General features: G+C 37.8%; 1 protein-coding gene across 2 annotated transcripts in view; it reads left to right on the top strand.

Annotated features, from left to right (window-relative positions):
• The window catches only part of LOC101888148 (hemocytin), a 61,039-nt gene extending 34,280 nt beyond the window's left edge, over positions 1-26,759 (top strand). For both annotated transcript variants that reach the window (XM_005188771.4, XM_011296383.3), the window contains 16 exons: positions 5,035-5,206; positions 14,059-15,092; positions 15,151-15,497; positions 15,563-15,815; positions 18,137-18,878; positions 18,943-19,123; positions 19,179-19,489; positions 19,551-19,650; positions 19,715-20,130; positions 22,862-23,345; positions 23,419-23,624; positions 23,695-24,005; positions 24,081-25,374; positions 25,437-26,108; positions 26,169-26,321; positions 26,387-26,759. In XM_005188771.4, the coding sequence (XP_005188828.2) occupies positions 5,035-5,206; positions 14,059-15,092; positions 15,151-15,497; positions 15,563-15,815; positions 18,137-18,878; positions 18,943-19,123; positions 19,179-19,489; positions 19,551-19,650; positions 19,715-20,130; positions 22,862-23,345; positions 23,419-23,624; positions 23,695-24,005; positions 24,081-25,374; positions 25,437-26,108; positions 26,169-26,321; positions 26,387-26,619 (6,909 nt within the window). In that variant the 3' untranslated portion in view covers positions 26,620-26,759. The remainder of the gene's footprint in view (positions 1-5,034; positions 5,207-14,058; positions 15,093-15,150; positions 15,498-15,562; positions 15,816-18,136; positions 18,879-18,942; positions 19,124-19,178; positions 19,490-19,550; positions 19,651-19,714; positions 20,131-22,861; positions 23,346-23,418; positions 23,625-23,694; positions 24,006-24,080; positions 25,375-25,436; positions 26,109-26,168; positions 26,322-26,386) is intronic.
• The last annotated feature ends 474 nt before the right edge of the window (positions 26,760-27,233 follow it).

Here is a 27,233-nt window from a genome sequence, read left to right on the forward strand (position 1 = left end):
CTTTCTTATTTGAAAGATCCTTTTGGAGTGTTTGCTGTTGTTTTGAGAGACTTTTGATGCCTTCCTCATTAAGAAACAAGTAAGCAAAGGCTATAGTCGTGCGGGCCGACCATGTGATACCCTACAATACTACCATATCTTAGCAGCCCCCTTATGTTCAAATCCATTTTGGAAGATTTCGCTTTTGAAATTATGTCACCAGGGACATTTGCCCAATATTTCAGGAAATTTTTCTGTTTTTGGTCCATTTGAACCCCTAAATATTTTGCGATCATCTCCAAAAGCATCTCCTCTTTATCTCCAAATTGAGACTCATCTATATAATTTGCTTGTCTACGATATTTGCCTATATTCGTCAACGAAATCAGCATAAAAAAGCCAGAAGTTCGCCTTTTGTGTATTTCGGATATCGCCTGTAAGTAATGCTGGTATTTTTTCACACAAAATTAGTGGTCCATTGTACCCGCTGTCCTAAACTATAACTTTATGCGAGATTTCGTGTCCCCTGTTTTCTATTTGTGACCTTTATAACGGCTGCAAATTCAGGAAAATTTTTAGTTGTTGGTCCATTTCAACCCCTAATATATTGCGGGCATCTTTGAAAACAATAAGCCTAGCCCTTCTGAGCCCATTGATATCATTTGTCAAAATATGTCAAGCCATTTCGTTATATCTATATCTATAAAAGAGGAAAATGTTTGTATGTTTGTTTGTTTGTTTGTTTGTTTGTAATTTATGGACTCGAAAACCGCTGAATAGATTTTCCTGAAAATTTCCATATATACTGCAACATCGCCTGAAAGTAACATAGGCTATATACATTTTTGAATTTCCACTTGGAACTGGAGATATAGCATCAGAATCGGAGGTACCTCCCAAAAATTTAGATTTTATATGCACATATCTATTGATTGGTTGAAGATACAGTCTCCAAATTTGGAATACGTAACGGAATTTGGAACAAAAATAAGTTTGCCAAATTATATTGTAATCGGTTCAGATTTGGATATAGCTCCCTTATATATTTTCGACCGATTTCGTTCATTTGATGCCTCAAACACAATATGAATGTTCGATTCCAATGAAATTTGGAATGTGTGACGGGATTTAATCCGAAAATAAATTTGTCAAATTATATTGAAATCGGTTCAGATTTGTATATAGCTCCCATACATATTTTCGGCCGATTTCAAGCATTTGATGCACCAAACACGCTATGTATCCCCAATTTCAATGAAATTTGAAACGTGTGATAGATTTTATCTAAAAAATTGATTTCCCAAATTATATTGAAATCGGTTCAGATTTGGATATAGCTCCCATATACATTTTCGGGCGATTTCATGTATTTGGTGGACCAAACACGACATGTATTTCCAATTGTAATGAAATTTAAAATAAGTAACGGAATTGGGAGCCAAAATGAATTTGATAAATTATATTGAAATCGGTTCAGATTTGGATATAGCTCCCATATATATTTTCGACCGATTTCATGTATTTGATGCACCAAACACGCTATGTATCTCTAATTTCAATGAAATTTGGAATGTGTAGCGGAAATTAAAACAAATATACATTCGTCAAATTATATTAAAATCGGTTCAGATGTGGATATAGCTCTCATATATATTTTCGACCGATTTCATGTATTTTATGCACCATACACGATATGTTCGATTCCAAAGAAATTTGGAGTATGTAACGGGATTTTGATTAGAAAATAAATTAGTCAAATTATATTAAAATCGGTTCAGATTTGGATATAGCTCCCATATATATTTTCCGCCGATTTCAAATATTTGATGCACAAAACACGATACGTATTTCCGATTCCAACGAAATTCGGCATGAGTGGCTAAATTTGATACAAAAATAAATTTGACAAATTATATTCAAATACGCTCAGATGTGATTATAGCTCAGCCGATTTCACATATTTGATGCACCCAAAGCGAGAGAGACAAAATCAGGTACCAGCAAAAATTGCCAAATTATATTGAAATCAGTTGAGGTTTGGATATAGCTAACATATATATTTCGGCCGATTTCATACATATTATGCACCAAACACGATATATATGACCGATTCCAATGAAATTCAGAATGTGTGGTGGAATTTGGTTATAAATAAAATAAATGTGATAAATTAATTGGAAATTAGTTAAGATTTGGATATAGCTCCCATATATATATTCTCGGCCGATTTCACATATTTGACGCACCAATTTCAATGAATTTTGAAAGGTGTGGCGGAGTTTTGTGTAAAAGTAATTTTTTTAAAATTATATTCAAATCGGATCAGATTGGGATATGATTTTAATAAGAACCATTGACCCACAACGCCTTAGGCTAACACTAAAAAACAACACAACAATTTATTTGAAATACGCTTATTACGGCGAAGTATGTTGCTATCTCGATTTCACTAATTGCGATAGAAAAACCACTCTACTTAAAAAATTGCAGTTTCCTGCACGCTTGGTATTTGCTATGAAATAAATAAATCCGAAGGACAAACCCTTCGAGTATGTATGTCATTTTGGTTATTTACGCATTAAAGTAGTGCAATAATTTTTTTTTAATTTTTTAAATTTGTTTTTTTTTTTTTTAACCAACATATATTCTTAAAAAAATTTTTGAATGCATATAAAATCAAAAGGGGTAGCGAAGCGCACCGGGTTCAGCTAGTATATCTATAAAAGAGGAAAATGTTTGTATGTTTGCTTGTTTGTTTGTTTGTTTGTAATTTATGGACTCGAAACCCGCTGAATAGATTTTCCTGAAAATTTCCATATATACTGCAACATCGCCTGAAAGTAACATAGGCTATATACATTTTTGAATTTCCACTTGGAACTGGAGATATAGCATCAGAATCGGAGGTACCTCCCAAAAATTTAGATTTTATATGCACATATATATTGATTGGTTAAAGATACAGTCTCCAAATTTGGAAAGCGTAACGGAATTTGGGACAAAAATAAGTTTGCCAAATTATATTGTAATCGGTTCAGATTTGGATATAGCTCCCATATATGTTTTCGGCCGATTTCAAGCATTTGATGCACCAAACACGCTATGTATCACCAATTTCAATGAAATTTGAAACGTGTGATAGAATTTATCAACAAGATTGATTTCCCAAATTATATTGAAATCGGTTCAGATTTGGATATAGCTCTCATATACATTTTCGGCCGATTTCATGTATTTGGTGGACCAAACACGATATGTATTTCCAATTTTAATGAAATTTAAAATAAGTAACGGAATTGGGAGCCAAAATGAATTTGTCAAATTAAATTGAAATCGGTTCAGATTTGGATATAGCTCCCATATATATTTTCGGCCGATTTCACATGTTAGACGCACCAATTTCAATGAAATATGAAAGGTGTGGCGGAATTTGGTGTAAAAGTAATTTTTTTAAAATTATATTTAAATCGGATCAGATTGGGATATGATTTTAATATGAACCATTGACCCATAACGCCTTAGGCTAATACTAAAAAACAACACAACAATTAATTTGAAATACGCTTATTACGGCGAAGTATGTTGCTATCTCGAATTTACTAATTGCAATAGAAATGCCACTCAACTTCAAAAGATTGCAGTTTACTGCACGCTTGGTATTTGCTATGAAATAAATAAATCCGAAGGACAAACCCGTGTATGTATGTCTTTTTATTGCTTTTCTAATGGTTTTGTTTATTTATTTAAAGTAGTGCAATAATTTTTTTTTAATTTTTAAATTTGTTTTTTTTTTTAACCAATGTATATTCGTAAATAAAATTTTGAGTGCATATAAAATCAAAAGGGGTTGCGAAGCGCACCGGGTTCAGCTAGTATTATATATATTTACCAGCTGCATCTACGTAAATATAGCGGCATCTATTTGTGAATTAAAAATATGTCGTAGCCGTTTTCACCCACTAAATATTACCCGATGACCATCAAAATTGGCTTCTGCCTAGCCCTAAACTCTAGCCCCATGCTAACTTCTGCTTTGATGCAACCTATAGAGCAACTGCAAAATCAGGAGTTTTCAGTTTTTGGTCCATTTCAAACCCTAAATATTATGCGATCATCTCCAAAAGAAATAGGGTTCTATTCTGACCCTAGCCCCACCTCCATTCTAAATTTCGTGAAGATCGAGCCATAATTGCGACCTGTAGAGTGATTACAAATTAACATGGACAGACGGACGGACGGACATACATAGCTAGATCGACTCAGCTCGGCGAGATAGGAAGATCCATATATACTCTCCTATGTGGAAAATCAATATTTCGAGGTGTTACATAATTTTTGGCCCAATCAAACTTATAATACCCCCAATACATAGTGTTGTAGGGTATAAAAATAAATAAGGTGTCTTCCGTATTTAGGACAACTTTATGATGTCTTGAAGAATTGGGAGGTTTTAAAAGTCTTAGGACGTTTTTTTATCATATCATTTACCAACTCGCTTCTTTATTTAGAATACGAAGCAATCTAATTATTTTTGTAGTCCCAATTTTTTGCACAACTCCAAGCTATGTATTTATTTCACAGCGCTAAGTCTTGCCTACTGCCTATTATATTAAGAATTTAAAATAAAAAAAAAAAAATAATAATTTTATAACTGCTTCAATAAATGTATGTTACCTACCTACCTACCTACCTAACATATGTCGCCATTTCATTCGACATTATCGAATATTAAAAATTCATTCTTGCAGTCAATCCCACCGTAATCTCCAGAAGCTTTAAAATACTTTGACAATAAAATTCATTCATTGTTATGTGCTATTCGGATTGTAATGTAATTAAAATTCTTTGTTTTCATCTTTTACCTTTTTCTTTTTTTTTTTCATTTTCTTGCCACTCATCTTGCTGACTGTCACATGAACACACACACACACCTATCTACCCGTATGCGATTGTGAAAATTCTTGCTGATGCCATTTTTGTGACCACCATTTGGAAATACTATGCAACTGCTGATGTTTTGGGACAATCTGTGTGCGGTGTGCTGTGCTGTTGTAGGAGTGCCATGGTGAAGTGCCTGTTGAAAAATACTTGAAACGTTGCATATTCGATACCTGTGCCTGTGATCAAGGTGGCGATTGCGAATGTCTTTGTACGGCAGTGGCAGCCTATGCTCATGCCTGTTCGCAAAAGGGCATACAAATTAGATGGCGTACACCTCACTTCTGTCGTAAGTACAATTGCCCAAGCATTTTGCGAAAGGATATAACCTTACACACTCAGATAGTCATTTACAACGATTTACTTCTCATTGATTTTCACATTTATATTGGAGCGGGGCACATGCTGTCGTACATATAGATCAAGGAAATAATTTCAAGTCAATTCATATGGGAAATATACTAACACACACACACACACCCATACTCTTATATGTTTGAAGCACATTTCCTTTTCTGTGTATTAAGCAATGGCTTCGCAAAAAACATGTTGCATGCTATTCCGATTTTGGAATGGTTAAAGAGACCTCTGCTCTTCGAGTATGCACTGTACAGCATTTACCCCTAACCTCTAAACCTTTGTGGTCGATGTTACTCCTAGAAGCTTTGGGTTGCTGTACTCATCTTCATATTGAGCTGTTGTTAAAGGACTTGCGACGGTGATTTTATTCAATGTATGAGTGTGTGTGTGCTAATGTTCAACTATTGTTTTCAATTATTCATTATGGAAAATCGTCACATACTTGTCGTACACTTCACATGTTCATTGTTCCCATCCATATGGCAAAATGAAGTAGAAAAATAATAATTTCCTTTTTAACGAGGGCCATATGAAAAGACATATTATGGGTGTTTATACCTAGAAGCGGACCTTCTATTCGTATTGAACACATACACTTCTATATAAACCAACTATACATAGAAGATATCATCTTAATAAAAAAAAATATCATTAGTTAGCCCTTGAGAAACCCTCAAATGAATATAGAAGATATTCGGAAGTATTTTATGCATAGTATACACGTAGGAAGTTCAATTTATTTAGAAGACTTATACAAAAATGCCCTTAAGGACTCGTCTATGTAGACAAGATTCATAAGGGTCTTTAATATATAGAAGACTTCTTTTAAAAGTAGACTCCCATCAGACATTTTCTTCATATTAAATATGCATTATGAGGTCGTCTATATAAAGAAAATTCTTAAGAGGTAAAAGATGCAGCAGACCCTTCAGATTTTTTCTTAGCGTAAAAAACCCCTAGAATTGAGACGCTGAAGAAGTATTATTCTTTTTTATGTGGAAGCCCTTTAGAAGGTATTCTTCAAACAGAAGATTGCTCAGACGGCTTTTTTACATGGAAGGTCCTTAATAGTTCTTCTAGACACAGAAGACCCTTAAACATTTTTTATACCCTCCACCAAAAAAGTATGGAGGGTATATTAAGTTCGTCATTCCGTTTGTAACTCATCGAAATAATCATTTTAGACCCAACATAGTATATATATTCTTGATCAGCGTAAAATTCTAAGACGATTTAGCCCTGTCCGTCCGTCTGTCCGTCTGTCCGTCTGTCCGTCTGTCCATCTGTCCATCTGTTGTAATCACGCTACAGTCTAAACGAATTAAGATAGGAAGCTAAAATTTTGCACAGATCTATCTTTTGTCTGCAGGCAGGTCAAGTTCGAAGATGGGGTATATCGGTCCACGATATCGTATAGCCCCCATATAACTGTACCCCCGATATTCGGTATTTTGATGATTTTAGCCACATTTTTCAACGGAATTATCTGAAAATCCACACAAGTAATTTCTTGTGAGTACTTTACCCCCTGAGAGAGAATTGTCTATACAGGTCCACGATATCTTATATCCTCCATATAACGGAACCCCCCGATATTCGGTATTTTGATGATTTTACCCACATCTTTCAACGGAATTGTCTGAAAATCCACACAAGGAGTTCCTTGTGGGTACTTTATACCTCGGCAGAGAATTATCTATATAGGTCCACGATATCGTATAGCCCCCATATAACGGTACCCCCGATATTTGGTATTTTGATTATTTTATCCACACTTTTCAATGAAATCGTCTGAAATTCCACAAAAGGAGTCCCTTGTGGGCATTTTACCCCCTCAAAAAGAATTGTCTATATAAGTCCACGATATCGTATATCCCCCATATAACTGTACCCCCCGATATTCGGTATTTTGATGATGTTAGCCACATTTTTCAATGGAATTGTCTTAAAATCTACACAAGTAGTTCCTTGTGAGTACTTTACCCCCTGAGAGAGAATTGTCTATACAGGTCCACGATATCGTATATCCCCCATATAACGGTACCCCCCGATATTCGGTATTTTGATGATTTTACCCACATTTTTCAACGGAATTGTCTGAAAATCCACACAAGGAGTTCTTTGTGAGCACCTTAACCCCTGAAAGGTATTTGTCTATATAGGTCCACAGTATCGTATATCCCCCATATAACGGTTCCCCCGATATTCGGGGTTTTGATGATTTTAGCCACGTTTCCCAATGGAATTATCTGAAAATCCACACAAGGAGTTCCTTGTGAGTACTTTACCCCCAGACATAGATTTGTCTATATAGGTCCACAATAGCGTATATCCCCCCATATATCGGCACCTTCCGATATTAGGTATCTTAAAGATTTTAACAGAATTTTCAATGGATTTTATTTTTTTTTTGAATATTCTCTAATTCGTTCCAAATGGTGGAGGGTATTCAAAGTTCGGCCCGGCCGAACTTACTGCTTTTTTACTTGTTAATACTTGGAAGATCAATGAGAGTTCATCCGCATTTAAAATATCCTTTGGAACTTTTCTGAATATAAACTCCAATAGGAAGACCTATATAAAGGCTAAGAGCCTTAAGTGTTCTTCCATACATAATTGACACATTAAGATGTTTTCTGCGATGAAATAATGAAAACCGGAAGTACCCGGTACGCTGTGCAACACAAAAAATATTTAAAGGAAAATTTTTTGTAGATTATGAGAGTGGAGCTAAAAATGGAAGACACGTGTATTGGAGATCTGAACGTTTACCTAGCAAAGTATGCAAAATACCGTGCAAGGTCCCCCACTTCCAGGTATTTGGAAAGTTTTAAATTGAGATTTCTTGAAATCCTTACAGTTTTTTTACACCCCCATAGTATGGAGGGTATATTAAGTTTGTCATTCCGTTTGTAAAAATACGAAAATATACATGTTAGACCCCACAAAGTATATATATCCTTGATCAACATACAATTTTATGTCGATTTAAAAATGACAGTCAGTCTGTCTGTCCGTCTGTGGATATCCCTTTAGCCACCGAACGATTTGAAGTAGATTGATAAAATGTTACTCGAATGTGTGTTTGGTCTGTAGGTATGGACTATGTAGGTCCACGTTTAGTTATAGTTCTCATCTAACCATATTTCGTATTTGAAGTTAATAATAGGTACTACAGTCTATGACAAAAATAGTCTCTGAAGGTCCAGGTGTTCGTATAGACCTTATATATCGGTATCTTCCTACATACGGCATTTTGACTTTTTTAGCGAAATTATTCACCGGAATTGTATAATATTTCGTATTTGAAGTTCCTAATGGGTACTACACCTTATGGTATAAAATTGTCTATGCAGATAGATCCCCTAAATATCAATACCTCCTTATATTCAGTACTTTGATGATTTTAACAACATAATTTACTGGATTTGTTTCAAATTTCGTATTTGCACTTCGTAATGGGTACTACAGATTTTGACAGAAAATTCAGGTCTTCTATAGACTACAAAATTACGGTAAAACCATTTATTCAATATTTTTGAGAAATTTTAAGAGAATTTTTAACGGATTCTATTTCTTTAATTATACCCTACACCACAAGGTGGTCAGGGTATTATGTCTTTGTGCATTTGTTTGTAACAGGCAAAAGGAAACGAGATAGACTCATAGTTCCTTTTGATGATCTGCATAGAATCACATTTTGGGTCGATTTATGCATGTCCGTCCGTCCGTCTGTCCATGTATTTTTGTAAACAAAGTACAGTTCGCATTTATTGCCCGATTCCGAGGAAATTTTGCACAAATCATTTGTTTGGCCCAAGGACGAACCCTATTGAAATTAGAGATAATCGGTCAAAATTTACATATAATTCCTATATATATCTTCGTCCTATTTGGCTTTTATTGTGCACCAAATAATAATATCAGCCCTTATAGTATGGAATTTTGCACATACAACCAAATTAGGCCTGGAAATAAGTATGCCAAATTTGATCGAAATCGGTTCAGATATAGCTATAGCTCCCATACATATTGTTTATCCGATTTGTTATTTTGTTATGCACTCTGTAACAACAATATTTGGGGAAATATATCAAATGCAGCTCAGAAATACCTTTGCTAAATTTTATCGAGATCGGTTCAGATTTGGATAGAGCTCCCATATATAACTTCGTCCGATTTACCTTTTATTGTGCACCAAATGTCTAATATTTGCCCAAATAGGATGGAATTTGGCACATACGACCGAATTGAGTCTAGATGGTAGTATGCCAAATTTGGTGAAGATCGGTTCAGATATAGCTGTAGCTCCCATATATTGTTCATCCGATATGTTGTATTTGTTACTCACAGCCATAATATGCACTCCATAACAACGATATTCAGGGAATTATATCAAATACAGCTCAGAAATATCTTTGCCAAATTTTATTGAGATCCGTTCAGATTTGGATATAGCTCCCATATATATTTTTATCCGATTTCAAATTAATTGTGCACCAAATGGGCAATACAATTCCGAATGCTTCGGCATATTTAGTCCTTTGAACTTTAAGTTATAATTATAATCATAGCGTGTATGATTGAATTCTCCCATAAAAACTTTTAATTGTTATGTGGAGTTCTACTAAATTAGCAAAGTGGTGTAGGGTATCATAAAGTCGGCCCCGCCCGACTTTATGACTTTCTTTACTGGTTGGTATTGCCGAATGAGGAGAGTACCAGAGAGCGTGTGTGCTTATATGAGAATAATTCTATGTTATTAATTAGTTATCTTGATACTGGTGTTATTACGTACTCTCATTATAAATTACTTGTACATAGCTACATAAGTTTTCATATAAATAGTTTTACATTCTTAACAGGAGCGTATTATAGTAATATATATATATATAATGTGGGACACCACAGATATTAAAAATAAAAACGGTTTACTCTCGGCAAATTTAATACTTTTTTCAGAATTCGTAGAAAATTGTCTTAAAATATAAAACAGCAAATCTGGGATGTAGGAAATTTAAAGTGGATATGTAGCCTAAACCATATATGAAAAGGACCCTACAATTAGATTTAGAATATTTTTGTCTTTACATCATTTTCTAAAATAGATTTGGTCTCAACTCGACAGAATTTATTTTGGCCGGAACTTGATCGTATGATTAAAAATGTAACTTAATCAAATCATAGATGAGAGAGCAAAGGTATTTCTAGTCTACTCTGTACCAAAAAGCATTGTTACTGATATCAGTTTACGGTTTTGAGGTTCTCAAATGTCATATTGGATGAAACATATATATGATGATATATCTAAACCGATTTTTACCAAATTCAAGTAACTTAGTTTTAAGCTGAATTTGGTCACATATTTTCAACGCATTTGATGCATAAAAGAAACCCACTGAAATACTTTATCGTATAGGAGAGCAATATTAGGTCTTTCTATAAAGAAAAGAAAGTTTTCTATATTTTAAAAATCCTTATTTGAAAATCATAACATCATTTTCACCACGAATTTCATACCACATATGCAGCTATGGTAAAGCTTCGGCATGTGTTCCTACTGCTCGATGTGAGAGAAATGTTTAAAAAACAAACGCAAATGCTTCTGAAGCACATTGTTCAATATGTTGCCATTGTCATTCCACTGGCAGTGGATTTTTATATCCTACATTTACAAGCATTCAACACACAAGCACCAAGTCTACCCTTCGATTTCTTGTGGAGTTTAGGATGGGATATCGCCAGAGTCTGTTGTGAACATTCACACACACACACACGGCAATAGAGTGAGTAAGTATTCACTCATTCATTCACTTCACATGCATAGGTAAACGAGTAATGCATTACAAGCGACATACATGACTTGATTGGCGTTCGTTCGTTTGTCCGCCATCCTCAACGCTTTTGTTCAACAGGACGGTACAACAATGGGACGACACCGAAGTTTTGAAGTGCCTCTTACGGCTTTAATGGATCCTTAAAGACTTTTTCGTTACATGCATGTGGGGGTATCCATGGAACATTAGTTGATTTGTATAATCTTATAATCGTTATTGTGGTTGTTAGAGATTTGTCACGACGACGTCGACCAATCCGGTATGGGTTGGGAGCCAAAGCATCCATCCAGCCATCCAAGCATTTAGCTTGTTGACTTAATTCCTTATTGGCAAAGGTTTTGAGGCTATTCAAAATTGTTGCAGTAGCAGCAACAGCAGGATGTTGATGTATGGGATAATGGCAGCAGGGTCGTTCGGAAATTTGTCATTAAGTTAAATTTTACTTGAAAGGAAGTGTAATTTGTGGATTATGTTGGAGTCCTTTTTGTTCTCCTCGAGTTTTTTTTTTCTTTGTTCGAGTAAATATGCGAACAAGAGATGCTCGTATGTGTGTTAGTTATTGAAAAACAAGGAATTTATTGGAGAACCCAAGTTAATTGACAATGGAAAAATTGATTTTCAAATATTTGTTTGACATGTAGAATAATCCTTATAGGACATGTATTCAATAGAATTTAATCAGGGCGTGCACTGTAATATTGATAAATTAATTTGAGAAAAAGAACATGTTATTGGATGGGTTATAATGACGTAGTTTACTATAGTTGGACTTGATAAGTTTAATTGGAGTAACTAAGATTTCATTGTGATCAACAGATTATAAAAGTCATAAATGCTTAGAAGAGGTGGAAAAGTAGCAGAATTGCTCGAAGTAGGGTATCGGGAGGTAGGGTTATATGGGGGCTCTACGAAGACGTGGACCTGCAAAGACAATTTTCTGTCTTAGGTTGTAGTATCCGTTACGAACTTTAAATATCAAATTTGAAACTATTCCGAATAATCTCGCTAAAATCATAAAAATACAGAATGTCGGGAGGTACTGTTATATGGGGGCTATACCATGGCCCATTTTCAATACCAAAAGTCCTGCAGACATAACATACATTTGAGCAAAATTTTATCAATCTACTTCAATTCGTTCGGAAGCTAGAGTGATTTCCACAGACGAACAGACGAATAGACGGATAGACGGACGGACATCGCTAAATCGACATAGAATTTTATGTGTATTTCGAGGTGTTACAAACACCATACTATGGTGGAGGTTATAAAAATAATAATAATAAATAAATCTGTCGGTACAGTAAGGTAGGACAAATCCTACCACAAATCCTGTCTGTAACATGAAGAAGGAAGCGAGATTGAGATTATCAGATTGAGATAAGATGCGAAACCAATTGAAATTGGTGAAAATCTGTTCAAATTTAAATATAACTCCCACATGTGCAGTAAATGGCCACTATCAGTCGAAAGTCCTGAATTTTGGTACATCCGACCGAATTCAGTTAAGAAGCTAGTACATAAAATTTAGTGCAAATCGGTTCAGATATAGCTGTAGCTCCCATATATATGTTTCATTCGATTTGGGGTTTTAAGTTCCTCATATTCGTAATATGCTCCCCACAAGAATGATGTTTGGTACCAGATATATTATAAAGCTCGGAAATATCTTTGTCAAATTTTATCGAGATCGGCTAAGATTTGGATATAGCTCCCATATATATCTTCAACCAGTTTCAGGTTAATTGTGAATTTTGGCACATCCGACCGAATCCGGTCTAGAAGCATGTACCTCAAATTTGGTGAAAATCGGTTCAGATTTAGCTTCAACAACAAAGTCAAACGCCATAATTATTACATGTTTTTAATTTTAGCAAAAATGTCGGAAACAACATCAAATTTTAGAATAAGTTTAGATTTGTTCGAATTGGTCACCTTTGGCACGAAATATGGCCTTCAAACGGCCAATGAAACCGTCACACGCTGCCGGAATGTTGCTTTGCGATATTTTGGCCCATTTCCGGCAGAGCGCTTGCTTGAGGTCCTCGACACTGAGGTATTTTTTAATGCCAACCTTGTTTTCCAAAATACTCCAGACACAATAGTCAAACGGATTGGTATGTGGAGATTTTGGTGGCCACTGTGCGCTGGAAATGAAGCGAGGAACCTCATTTTGTAACCATTCTTGATTGGCGCGTGCTGAGTGCGATGGTGCTGAGTCTTATTGGAATGTCCAAGGTCTGCGGTCAAAATATTTGCGTGCCCATGGCTTTTATACACCCTCCAGAATATTTTCGCGATAATATTCGGAATTTCTTCTGATGCCACGGTCAATGAATACGAGGAGAGAACGACCATCGGCTGTTATGGCGGCCCTTGAGTTCTTGTGGCCAACCGAAGGTGACCTCTTTGGCAGGTAAACACGATCATTTTGTTGGTTTACAAACTGCTGGACAACGAATGTTTTCTCATCGGAGCGGAGAAAACCAAATACATCAGTTCACCACATTCGGCCAAGCGAAGCAACTCTTTAGCTCTTTTGAGTCTATTTTCATTCCGCTGCGGTGTAAGTTCTTGCACTTTTTGGAATTTCAATGGCTTTACCCCGAGCTCATTTTTCACCTCACGAGCATTTTTCGGCCACTGCGACTCGGGTTTCGATCAAGTCGCTTCTGCACTTTTCGAACCATTTCTGCTGATGTTGCTATTTTCTTCCGTCCACTTCCTTGGCGTCGGGCTACACTAGCAGTATCATGGTAACGAGCGATAGTACTAGACACACAAGATTTATTCACATTTAAATGCTGGAGTGCTCTAACGATAGCCACTTGTGGTTTTCCGTTTTTTCGAGGTCTTTTAAATCTAAAATCACTTTTCCAATTTCTTAACATTTATTTGCCTAGCACTACTTATATCTCAAAATAACTCTGCCTACCTTTTCCAGCAATGCAATGTGATCCCCACTGTTCCGAATACAAATCATGCACCCCGGCATGTCCCGTGGAGACCTGTGACAACTTCTTGATGCAAGGCGGCGAACATATGTGTAAGAAAGAAAATTGTATGGAAGGTTGCCAGATCAAGCCGTGCGAAGAGGGTTTAATCTATCTCAACGATACCTATCGGGAGTGTGTACCAAAATCTGAATGTAAACCGGTTTGTATGATCAAGGATGGCAAAACGTTCTATGAGGGTGATATCACCTACCAAGATGACTGTTCGACATGTCGCTGTTCGAAGAAAAAGGAAATTTGCAGTGGTGTTAAATGTGTTGAGGATGTTATTACCAAAAGTCCGATCATTGTCGAGGGAACTACAACTCGACCGCTGCAAACTGAAACGCAACCCAAATGTGTTAAGGGTTGGACCAGATGGTTCGATGATGATCCATATCCTTCGAACAATGTCATCCGTTTGGACGATAGTGAAAAATTGCCACGTTATGATCGCCTCGAAAGCATTTATGGTACTTGCAAAAAGGAATTCATGACCAAGATTGAATGTCGGGTGGTGGGTACCCATGAGTCGTCAGATTTTATGGATGAAAACGTGTTCTGTAATCTACAAAATGGTCTAAATTGTGTGGGTAATTGTCATGACTATGAGATTCGAGTGTTCTGTGAATGCGATGCTGAGCCGACTACAACTCCTAAGCCCACTGAGAAACCAGAAATTGGTTTGGCCTGTGATAGTGTCATTGCTGAGTATAAGGAATATCCGGGTGATTGTCACAAATTCTTGCATTGCCAACCGAAAACCGACGGCAGCTGGCATTATGTGGAGAAGACCTGTGGCGAATCGATGATGTTTAATCCCATCATGAATATTTGTGATCACATTAGCGCTGTGCAGGATTTGAAACCCACATGTGGCAGTAGCGAGAAGGATCGTCTAGTACCGATCTTGCAATGTCCTCCAGGTCAAGTTTGGTCGGAGTGTGCCAATCAATGTGAGCGCACATGTCACTACTACGGAATGGTAAGTTTGACTATTTAAGAATTAGGAGGAAGTTGAAAAATAATTTATTTATATTCAGGTCCTGATTAAACGCGGCCTATGCAAAGAGGGTGAACTCTGCAAACCCGGTTGTGTACCTGCAACACGCCCAGAATGTTCGGCCGGTAAATACTGGCGTGATGAGAATACCTGTGTTGAAGCCGATGCCTGCCCTTGCATGGATAAGACGGAGAAATATGTCCAACCCCACATGCCATTTGTGGGAGAATGGGAAATTTGCCAGTGTTTGGATAATGCCTACTCATGCTTGCCGAATAAGATTGAGGAAGTCGTGACCGAACCACCACCACAACCAGAGCCAGAAGTTGAGGTTGTAACTCTGTTCCCGGTTACAGTTTCACCACCCAAGAAATGTAATCCAGAATTGTAAGTAACAGCCTAAAGATGTGTAGATTTGTAATATTTTATTCAATTTATTTGCTTTTTTACAGAATGGTCCCCGTAATTGAAACTGACGAACCCTTGCCTGATTCCGTTTTCAAGGCCAACTCCTCATTGGGTCCCAAATATGCCCCCGAAATGGCACGTTTATCAGATAGCCCCACCGATAAGTCGGGTGCTTGGTCTCCCATGATCAATGATCAAAATCAATATTTGGAAATTGTTCTACCTCATCCAGAGCCATTGTATGGTGTTATTATGGCCGGTAGCCCTGATTTTGATAATTATGTTACACTGTTTAAGGTAAGAATTTACACAAAGGCACAAAAATGTTTTTTTTTTTTTGGTTTATGCAATAGGGATGATTTATTGATGTTGTTCATATTTTGCTCATATATGCCTTAGTTTAACAGAAGTAGGTCGTAGGACGAACGAGTCAATATGGCAACGTTATGACAAATCTACCATCATGATCGATTAAAATTTCTCTGCTCCACTTTCACTTTTCAGTGAACATTTTCCTTTCCGAAAAATAAACAAACAAGCAAAGGCTATAGCCGTGCGGGCCGACCATGTGATATTTTAGGGTACAATTTGTTCGAAGCCCCTTCATGTCCAAATCCATTTTGGAAGATTTCGTTTTTGAAAAAATGTCAAGGAGCCCAGCCCAGATGTTACCCTGAGGCCGGGGAATTTGGCCAATATTTACGCACTCCGTCGTGTTGTTAGGTATTTTACACGAAAGTTTTACCATATTACAGCTAAATATAATCCAATGGCCATCTAAATGCTAGACTTCTTCCTTGTCCTTAACTCTCCTCTGGTGCGAAATTCCGTATCGATTGGTTTTCAATTGTGGCCTATAAGTGACTAGAAAATTAGAAAATTTTAAATTTTTAGTCCATTTGAACCCCTAAATGTACATCTTAGGGACAAAAGGCTTTAATTCTGACCCTAACCCTACCCCTTGAGACAAAAGCTGTTCATTTTTTTATTGGTATATTATTCCGCGATTTTTTTTAGATTATGAAAATCGGCCCAGTGGTTCCTGACTTATAAGCAGAATAAATAATATCTATTTTTTTTCCATATATATTGTACCTATTTTGCTATATATCCGATTTCTTGGCTATCAGCATCCCTGTAATGGTCAGGAGTGATCTCTTAATGTATTTGTGATATGGCTGGGATTAAAAATATTTGTGGTTTTTGACAATTTTCGTATTTTCTTATATAAAAGTTAGGATCTATTTTACCCGCTAAATATTGTCCGAATGTCCAAATAGGTAGGTTTCTGCCCAGTCATAAACTCTAGCTCCATGTAAATTTTCGGGTCAATTGGTTCATAATTGTGGCCTACGGAGCAACTGCAAAATCAGGACAATTTTCTGTTTTTGGTCCATTTCAACCCCTAAATATTTTGCAATCATCTCCATCTTCTATTCTGACCCCCCCACCTCAATTTCGTGAGGATCGGGCCATAATTACGACCTGTAGCTTGATTACGGATGGAGGGACATATATAGCTAGATCGACTCAGCTCGGCGAGATAGGAAGATCCATATATAATTTCCTATGTGGGAAACCAATATTTCGAGGTGTTACAACTTTTTTGGTCCAGTCAAACTTATAATACCCCCAACACATAGTGTTGCAGGGTATTATGAATATTATGTGAAACCTTGAAAGTCTGAAAATGTTGTAAAATGTGTGAAGTGTGGATTAATTTTTTTTTAATTGAAAAAAAAAAAATGTGCATTTTGAATACTAAGAAAGCCTAACAAGAACTGTTGGAATGAATCTAAAATTTTAGGGTAGCGAGCAATTGGTAGTATGCATATAAATAAAAAAAACTCTGAGGAGTATCCAATTTTTTTTGGAAGTGCTCACATTGGCCTCGACTAAAGGAATTATTCGTTCCATCCTATCTTCCAAACAGAACAAGTTTTTTTTAGAAATAATGTGATGTGCGAAATTTGAAGACAGTCGGACACCTATACACATTTTATATCAGTTATGATTATTTTAAATTCTAGTCGTTTGTGGGGGATAGGTACTAGACGAAACGGGTCGATATTATCTATATTTGCACCTAACATAGAGCTGGCACAAATATTGCTATAAAGTTTGAGCCAAATTGAATGATAATTCTCCTTTCTATGAGGTAAATTATATTCTATGAACATTTTGACCATTTGTGGGGTAAGTACCTGAAGGAGTGGAAATATGTTGCCCTTTCTCGAACCCGATCTAATTTAGATAATAATAATTCGATGTAAGTTTGAAGGAAATCTGATACTCCCTTCGTGAGTTTTCGGGCTTCACTAGATCGTCTTCAAATGTCTTGAAACGGATTTCATTCAAAGAGACCTGGATTTTAAGTCCTTTATTTCGATGAGGTACATTTTGGCCGTATCATATAGCTGTGGCTATAACATTTTCTTAACTCTGAAAACACATTTTAAATTTAAAGTTGTAAATTTTGCGAATTTATCTCAAATTGTCCCATAAGGTATGGTCCATGACATTGTAAGGTAAAGGGGGGAATTTTTCTCCATCAAATTTAACCATTAGATTTATAAGATACAATTTTACACTTACTTTTCCAAATTGCTCCTTTTCAGATCTTCTACAGTCACGATGGGGAAGCATATCATGCCTTGAACGATGAAACCGATAAACCTCAATTGTTCAATGGACCACAAAATGCTCGTACCCCAGCCAAGACCCTCTTCAAAATACCCATTGAGGCTAAATCCGTGAAAATCTATCCTCTAAAATGGCATAACTCGATTGCTATGCGTGTTGAGTTGTTGGGCTGTAGCCACACCGAAGTCACCACTGTGCCGCCAAAGACCACTCCCATCACTGAACATCCCATTCATTTGGAAGATGAATTGGAATGTACCGATAAGATGGGTGTTGAAAACAATGAAATGAGTCCACGTCAAGTAAAGGCCAGCACCGTTTGGAGTCTACCCAAACCGGCTAAGAAACCAAAACTTTTGGATTTGCTGAAACTATCATCACCTGTGGGCTGGAGACCCGCCTTGAATACACCTAATGAATATATTGAATTTGATTTCTTGGAACCACGCAACATTTCCGGTTTCACCACCAAAGGTGGTCCAGATGGTTGGGTCACCGGCTACAAGGTTATGTTCTCGAAGAATAAACTCATATGGAACAAGGTTTTGGATGTTGATGGCCAGCCACGTATATTCCCCGGTAATCATGACAAGGATACGGAACAGACGAATTACTTTAAGACACCGATATTGACACAGTACATTAAGCTGGTGCCAGCCAAATATGAGCAGAACATCAATATGCGTATTGAGCCATTGGGTTGTTTCGAGAAATATCGTAAGTCCAGGGTTTCAATTAAAAGCCAATCGGAGGTTTTAATTTTCTCTTTATCTCTCCTTAGCCATTGTCAGTGAGAATATTGTGGAAGTTGAGAAACCCAAACCGAGCAAGTGTTTGGTGTGTGAAGGCATTGTTGATTCCTCCACCACAGATGGAAATTGCAAGTGCAAGGATAATTTGTTCTGGGATGGCAACAAGTGTGTGCCCAGCAATTTGTGTCCCTGTGTGGAGAACTATATACCGTAAGTGAAAGACAGATAGGGAAATATATATTGCTTTAATTGCATTTTTTTACAGGTATCCCATTGGTTCCACCTTTGAGAATAAACTCTGCGAGCAATGTACTTGTGTGCTGGGTGGCCATAGCAGCTGTAAACCCAAGAAATGTCCACCATGCAAGGAACCCGATCAACGTCCCATTGTTGGAACTGGTTGCTATTGCAAGTGTGAACCTTGTCCCAAACATCAGAAGTTATGTCCTTCTAGCGGTGATTGTATTGCTGAGGCCTTGTGGTGTAATGGTATTAAGGATTGTGCTGATGATGAAGATGAGACTTGCTCCAACACCATCTATGTCAACAACAAACCTAATGTTACTACCACAGAGAGTAAGTAGTTTAATTGTGAAAGCCTTTTTAGGAAGTCTCCTAAATGTCTTTTTAATTTCAGCTGAAGTCATATCCTGCCCGGTGCCAGAATGTCCACCCAAAATGATGATGAAAATCACCGAAAAGAAACAAAGGAAAATGTCCAGCATGTTCTCGTCAACGTAAGTTGCCTTTTCCAAAATTGACCTTTGCAATCAATATTAATTTTATGTTTATCCATTAAAGATTCACCAAAAAGGTCACCGTCAATCGCGATGAAGATGGCAAGGTCACCAAGACAAAGGTTATCACTTCTTCAGAAGAATTCCTGGATCGTCCTTCCAATGAATTGGAAATTGTCAAGGAAGAAGATTGTGCCGAATTCACTTGTGTTCCCATCAAGGAGGTTGTGGTTAAGAAAAATGTTACAAAATCTTGTTCAGCACCCGTGTGCCCCGAGAAATATGTTGTCGAATTGGATATGTCGTCCACCAAGCCCGGCGATTGTCCACCCTACACTTGTGTCCTCAAACCCAGCAAAGATGACTTCTGCGAAATCAGTGGAAAAATGTTCAGAACCTTCGATGGCACCGAATTCAATTATGAGACATGCAGTCATATTTTGGCCAGAGATTTGCTGAATTCATCGTGGGTTATATCAGGTAAGTTTAAATTTAAAATGGAGAGAACCTATAGGTTTTATGGAAAGTGAAGATGGTCGAGGGGTCATCAATACATAGAAGTTCCGCTGCGGAACCATGTGCTAAAGATAGAAGGTAAAAGTTCTTTTAACAGTTTTTCTATATGTACAGAAGCTCATTTACAGGGCAGAAGAGATTACCAACTCTTATATGTATAGGAGATCCTTTACCGAAGAATTCTGAACAAATGACAAAATTTAGGTCTGCAATGGAGAGAGACCCCTTAACATGTCTGTGAATAGTAGGCCATTAAAAGGTCTTTGTACCTTTCCTTGATTGTAGGCCCTTTGCATGTCTTCTCAATAGGTCTACAGGTCTTCCATGGAAAAAAGACCCGTAAAATATCTTCGAACAACGAAAAGCATAAAATGTCCTTTAAGGGTTTTTGATCTACAATTAATAGGCCCTTAATTGATATTCTATGGCCTTTAACTAGTCTTTCAGAGATATAAGACGCTTCAGAAGTCTTCTATGGATTGGGCCTTCACAGGCCCTTAACGGGTCTTCGGTCAATATGATAACGTGAATACAAAAGACCCTTTAAAGGTATTCTAGGAGTAAAATACCCTTAACCGGTCTTCAATAATATGAAGTTCGCTCCGTGGAATGAAGCTTTCTCACGTCTTCTAAGGAATCTCCTTAACATGTCTTTTATGGATAAAACGCATTTAACAGGTGTTTCATGAATTTAAGTTCCCAAAGCTTCTCTTATTGATGAAAGGCCCCTATCATGTCTTCAATGGGCCAAAGACCCTTGAAAAGTCTTCTTTATATAGAAGACCATTTGCGGCTGTTATAAAGGGTTAAAGCCTTCAAAATACCATAAAGTGGGCTATAGAATAACTTAGACCTACATAGACAATTTTCTGCAACAGCGATTACAACACAAAGAACTTCATTTATAGAATTCCAGACAATTCCTACAATTTGGCTACAATTGGCATATTGGATGTACGATTTTTTGAGAAGATCCTTAATAGAAGAATCGTGGACAGAAGACCCTGAACTCTTTTATACCAACTGTAAATGGTCTTCTATGTAAAGAGGATTTTTCAAGGGTCTTTGGTCCATTGAAGACATTTTAGGGGTCTTTCATCAATAGGAGAAGCTTTGGGGACTTAAATCCATGAAACGCCTGTTAATTGCGTTTTATCCATAAAAGAAAAATGGATAGAAGGACCTTAAAATAGTCTATACATTAATACCCTTAACAGGTCTTCTATTGATTATAATCTTTTAACAGATCTTCTCTTGATTGGAGGGCCTTTACTGGTCTTCTATGGTTTGAGGGTCCTAAAGAGGTATTTAATGAATAAAAGGATCCTAAAAGGTCCTACAGTTGTTCTATGAAAAAGACCCGAAAAAGGTCTTTTATAGGTCGAGAAACTTAAAGTGGCATTTGCAGTTCTCTATCGGTAAATTTATGAATTGGAGTCCCTTAAAAGGTCTCCAATTGATAGATGGTCCTTAATTGATATCATATGGCTCTTAGATCGTCTAAAGATATTAGCCGCTGAAGATGTCTTCTACGGATTGAAGTTCCTTCACAGAACTCTTGTGGATTAAAAACCTTTAAAAGCGTTTGTATGGATATAAAACCCTATGGATTGCAGATCCTCAAAAGATCTATCGATGAATAGAAGGTCAGACCTTGTATGAGTAAAATATCCTTCAATGGTATTCTAGGAGAAAAACTCTCTCATCAGGTCTTCAATGGAATGAAGATCCTTCTATGAAATAAAGGCACTTTACAGGTCTTCGAAGATAGAGAAATCCCTTAACAGGCGTTTTATGGATACAGCACCCTTAACAGGTGTTACATAAATACAAAACCCCAATAGCCCTTCTATTGATAAAAGGTCACTAATAGGTCTTCAATGGGCTAAGGATCCTTGAAAGATCTTCTATATATAGAATACCCTTTTCAGTTGGTCCTGGTATTCTAGGGATAAAATTCTAGGTTATGGTATTCTAGGAATAAAATTAAAGCCCTTTACAGGTCTTAGGAGAGTGAGTGCCCTTAACAAGTCTTCAAAGGACCAAAAACCCTTCTATTGATAAGAGGACACTAATAGGGTTCAATTGGCCAAAGATCCTTGAAAGATCTTCTACATATAGAATATCTTTTTCAGTTGGTCCTACTATTCTAGGAATAAAATTCTAGGTTCTGGTATTCTTGGAATAAAATTAAAGCCCTTTACAGGTCTTCGGAGAGTGAGTGCCCTTAACAAGTCTTCAAAGGACCAAAAACCCTTGAAAGGCTTTTTATATATAGAACACCCTTTGCTGTTCTATGAACAGAAGGCCTTTAACGAGCTTTCAATGGATCCCAGACTTTATCCGGTATTCTATGAATGACCCTTAACAGGTATGGATAAAGGACTCATAACACTTCCCTAAATAAATGACGCTAAAAAAGTGTTTTTTTTTATGGAATACCCTTATTAAGTATTCAGTTAATAGAATTGCCTTAATATTTTTGCTTATGATTAGCCGACCTCTAACAGGTGTTCTATGGGTATAACTCTTCTATATATAGTCGAATTTTAATATGCAGTCCATGGATCGAAGTCCTTTAACAGCTCTAATTGGAAAGAAACCCTTTAGAACAACATATGTTGATACAAGTCCCATAATCAAACCGAAATGTTGCTAAATAAATTCCTTTTCCCCCTTTTTCCTCTACTTCTAGTCCACCTGGAATGCACAGATGCCACACGTAAGGTATGCCGCAAAACCATAACGATTAAGGACATGGTACGTGGTGCCACCCTCATTGTAATGCCACGTAAACGTTTGAATTTCAACGGATTCGATTACTCTGTGGCTCAACTGATCAACTCACCCATTTGTAAGGCCTCCTTTGTTGTGTCGCAAGTTGGTGATACCGTTATGGTTGTCTCTCCGGAACGTGGCTTCTGGGTACGTTACGATGATATTGGTTATATTCGCATTGGCGTCTCGTCGAAATTCATCAAAACCGTCGATGGTTTGTGTGGCTACTACGATGGCAATGCCAGCAATGATAAACGTACACCCGATGGTACGCTAATGACAAATACGGCGAAATTCGGTGACAGCTGGTTTGACAACAAAACACCCAAGGATCAATGTTATCCCCAGACATGTCCATTGAAGATGCGAACACAAGCACTGACATTGTGTAATTCCATTAAGTGAGTATTAGGGCGGTGAATGGGAGGGAGGTAGGAACGGATTTGTAAATCTTGTTTTGTGTGTGTTTTTTAGGTTTGATGAATTCATCAATTGCAAGAAGTCCGTAAGCTACAAGCCTTTCGCCAGCAAGTGTGTGGAGACAACATGTGAATGTCTGCGTGTCCACAATGGCGATGTGAAGAAATGTCGCTGCAATCTAATGGAGGATTATGTCAAACAGTGTCTGGCTGTCAATCCAAATGTAAAATTGGATACCTGGAGAGCTAAACATCAATGCGGTAAGTAACAGAGGCGGGTAAAATATATCTAAAGATTTTATATTTTATTTTCCTCTATTTTTTAACACAGAAATTGCCTGTCCCGCTCCATTTGTCCACTCGGATTGCTATAAGAGACGTTGTGAACCATCTTGTGATACTTTGAACTCGGATGACTGCCCTGTCATATCCGATGTCTGTTTCGCCGGCTGTTACTGCCCAGAGGGTACGGTGCGCAAGGGCGAGACCTGTGTACCCATCTCTGAGTGCAAGGATTGTGTCTGCGATACAATTGGCTCGAAGAAGTATTTCACCTATGATCGCAAAGATTTCAATTTCAATGGCAATTGTACTTATTTGTTGTCCCGAGATATTGTCCTGCCCGGTGTCCATACATTCCAGGTAATTGAACGTGATATTTACTTTCATATTCACTTTCATAATCCCAAATTCAACTTCCTATAAATCTCCCTTCAGGTCTATGTAACCATGGATGACTGCCGTAAATTGGGCAAACTGAATGCTCCGGAACACTCGAGCTGTGCTAAATCCTTGCACATCCTTAACGGTGACCATCTCATACATATTCAACGCGACCCCAAGAAGCCAAAGAGCCTGCAAGTGATTGTCGACGGATTTATGGTCAAGAAACTGCCTTACAAGGACACCTGGATTAATCTCAAGGATATACCCGGCAAGGAATTGGTACTCAGTCTAACTGAGGCCCAAGTTGAACTGAAGGCTGCATTCGATGATTTGATATTCTCCATTGGCGTGCCAAGTGTTAAATATGGCAGCAAAATGGAAGGTCTGTGCGGCGACTGTGATGGCAATCCCAACAATGATTTACAACCAAATCCTGCCAAGAAGAAGCAGAAGGGAGGTAAAAAGATTGGCAAGGAATTGGTGGATGTTATCGACTCATGGAAGGCAGAGGAACCCAAGCTGGGCCTGGAACCCGATGAGTGTTTGAGTGAGACCCATGTTGAGGAGGAATGTCTGCCATTGCCACCGGAGAAGGATCCTTGCATGTTGCTATTCGATGAGAACATCTTTGGAAAATGTAACATGATTGTCGACCCACTGCCCTACATATCGACCTGTCAACAGGATTTGTGTAAACCGGGTAATGATCAAAAGGGCTCCTGCGAATCCTTGGCTGCCTATGCCAAGGAGTGTGCCAAACAAGGTATCTGCCTGGACTGGCGTAGCCCCACATTGTGTCCCTATGATTGCCCTGCCGACATGCATTACGAATCCTGTGGCTGCACCAAGACTTGTGATAGTCTAGAACGTCTTGATGAATTCCAAGCTGTCAATATCAACACCAATACCATGGTCAATACAATGGATCCCGAGGAGTTGTGTTCTCCAAATGAACGTTATGAGGGTTGCTTCTGTCCACCACACAAGGTGATGGAAAATGGCAAGTGTATAAGTGAGGAGATGTGTGTCAAATGTGAAGATCCCGACCACATGCCTGGCGAGAGATGGCAAAAGGACAAATGTACCGAATGTTTGTGTGACAAGAAGGGTAAGACCCAGTGTATGGAACGCAAGTGTTTGGTAGAGGAGAATATTTGTGCCGAAGGATTTGTACAACAAAAGATTGCCGATTCGGAGGATCAATGTTGTCCACGCTTTACATGTGTCCAAGAACCGAAGCAACCGCCTCGTGAAGACTGTTTGGCACCGCTAATGCCCATTTGTGGTCCTGGGCAATTCAAGAAGATTAAGACTGGACCTGATGGTTGTCCTCAGTACATTTGTGGTAGGTGTTCACTGGGGAGAGTTTCCGAACATTGTTTAAATTTTTATTTGTTTTTTCTTTAGAATGCAAACCCAAGGAAGAATGTGAACCTCTAACGGAACCTGAAGCCCTCAAACCTGGTGAAAAACTGGTCAAGGAAGAAGCCGGCTGTTGTCCTACCCAGAAGATTGTCTGCGACACCTCCAAGTGTCCCAAGAAACCTGAATTCTGTGTGGAAGAATTCTACGAAGTGTTTACAAAACAGGAACCCGGAGATTGCTGTCCCATCTACTATTGTGCCCCACCGAAGGATGAGTGCATTGTTGAGGCTGGACCCAACCAGAAATATACCAAGAAAATTGCCGACATGTGGACAGATCCCAAGGATCCCTGCAATATTCTGCAGTGTACCTATGGTCCACATGACACCGCCAAGTTACTCACCACCCAAGTCAAGTGTGACACTAAGTGTGGTCCTGGCTTCGAGTACAAACGCAAAGATTTGAACAAATGCTGCGGTGAATGTGTCCAAACGCAATGTGTGTTGGATGGCCAGTTGTACGAGCCCAAACAGGAATGGAAATCCGATGACAATTGCACCACTTTTGCCTGCATTGAGAAGGGTGAGAGTCTAATTGTGAGCTCGGTGCGGGAAACATGTCCAGATGTAAGCAACTGTCCGGCACATTTGTTGGAGGATCAAAAGGACAGCTGTTGCAAGATTTGCAAGGAAGAGCCGATACCGGAGAATATGAGTAAGTTTTGACAGGAATTTGAAAAAGATTTATTGACTTAATATCCCGAAATTGTTATAGGTAATTGTCTGCCAGTTTCCCTGGCTGAGTCTGAGACCCGTAACTTGGTCAAGGTCAATGCCATGGGCCATGGTATTTGCATTAATGAGAAACCCATACAAGGTTTTACCGAATGCATGGGTTCCTGTAACTCTGGATCTAAATATAACAGAGGTAAGGAATTTCTCCCCTTCACCAAAGAATTTAATTATTAACCCCTACTTCTCCTCCCTTGACAGAAACCCTTCTCCAAGACAAGATTTGCCACTGCTGTAACATTAAATCGTACAAATCAATTACGGTGGAGCTAACCTGTGAAGATGGCACCAAGATCTCGAAACAATTGGAAATACCCTCGGCTTGTGGTTGCCAACCATGTTCAGATTCCAGCGAATATCAAGTGGGCAATGGCATCGACATACGTCTCCAACCATTGCAAGTGGCTGAATTGATAAAAATTAAGAAGAAGTAATTCAACTTTCGTATTTTTGACTCGGGCATTAGTTTTATAGGTACAAGCGATCACTTAGTTTAGTCATTGGATATTATATAGTTTTAAGGTATTTTGTAAACATTTTTAATGAATAAACATTTTAATATTAATGCAAATTATTTAAAGCTAGTTTTTGTATCTCTAGTCGTAGGATGCGGGAACCTTAAATATGTCATTCTATTTGAAGTGAAGAAATCGATTTTATGATACTCCATCAATCTGTCTAATTATACCCTACACCACAAGGTGGTCAGGGTATTATGTCTTTGTGCATTTGTTTGTAACAGGCAAAAGGAAATGTGATAGACCCGCAGTTCCTTCTTCTGATGATCTGCATAGAATCACTTTCTGAGTTGATTTATGCATGTCAGTCCGTCTTGTTCTTGTGATCAAAATGCAGGTCGCATTTATTATCCGATTGAGATGAAATTTTCCAAACATCATTTGTTTGGCCCAAGGACGAACCCTATTGAAATTGGAGATAATCGGTAAAAATTTAGATATAGCTCCCATATATATCTTCGCCCGATTTGCTTTTTATTGTGCACCAAACATATAATATCAGCCCGAATAGTATGGCATTTTGCACATAC

The sequence above is a fragment of the Musca domestica genome, unplaced genomic scaffold (genome assembly GCF_030504385.1).
Source record: "Musca domestica strain aabys unplaced genomic scaffold, Musca_domestica.polishedcontigs.V.1.1 6, whole genome shotgun sequence".
Taxonomy (NCBI): domain Eukaryota; kingdom Metazoa; phylum Arthropoda; class Insecta; order Diptera; family Muscidae; genus Musca; species Musca domestica.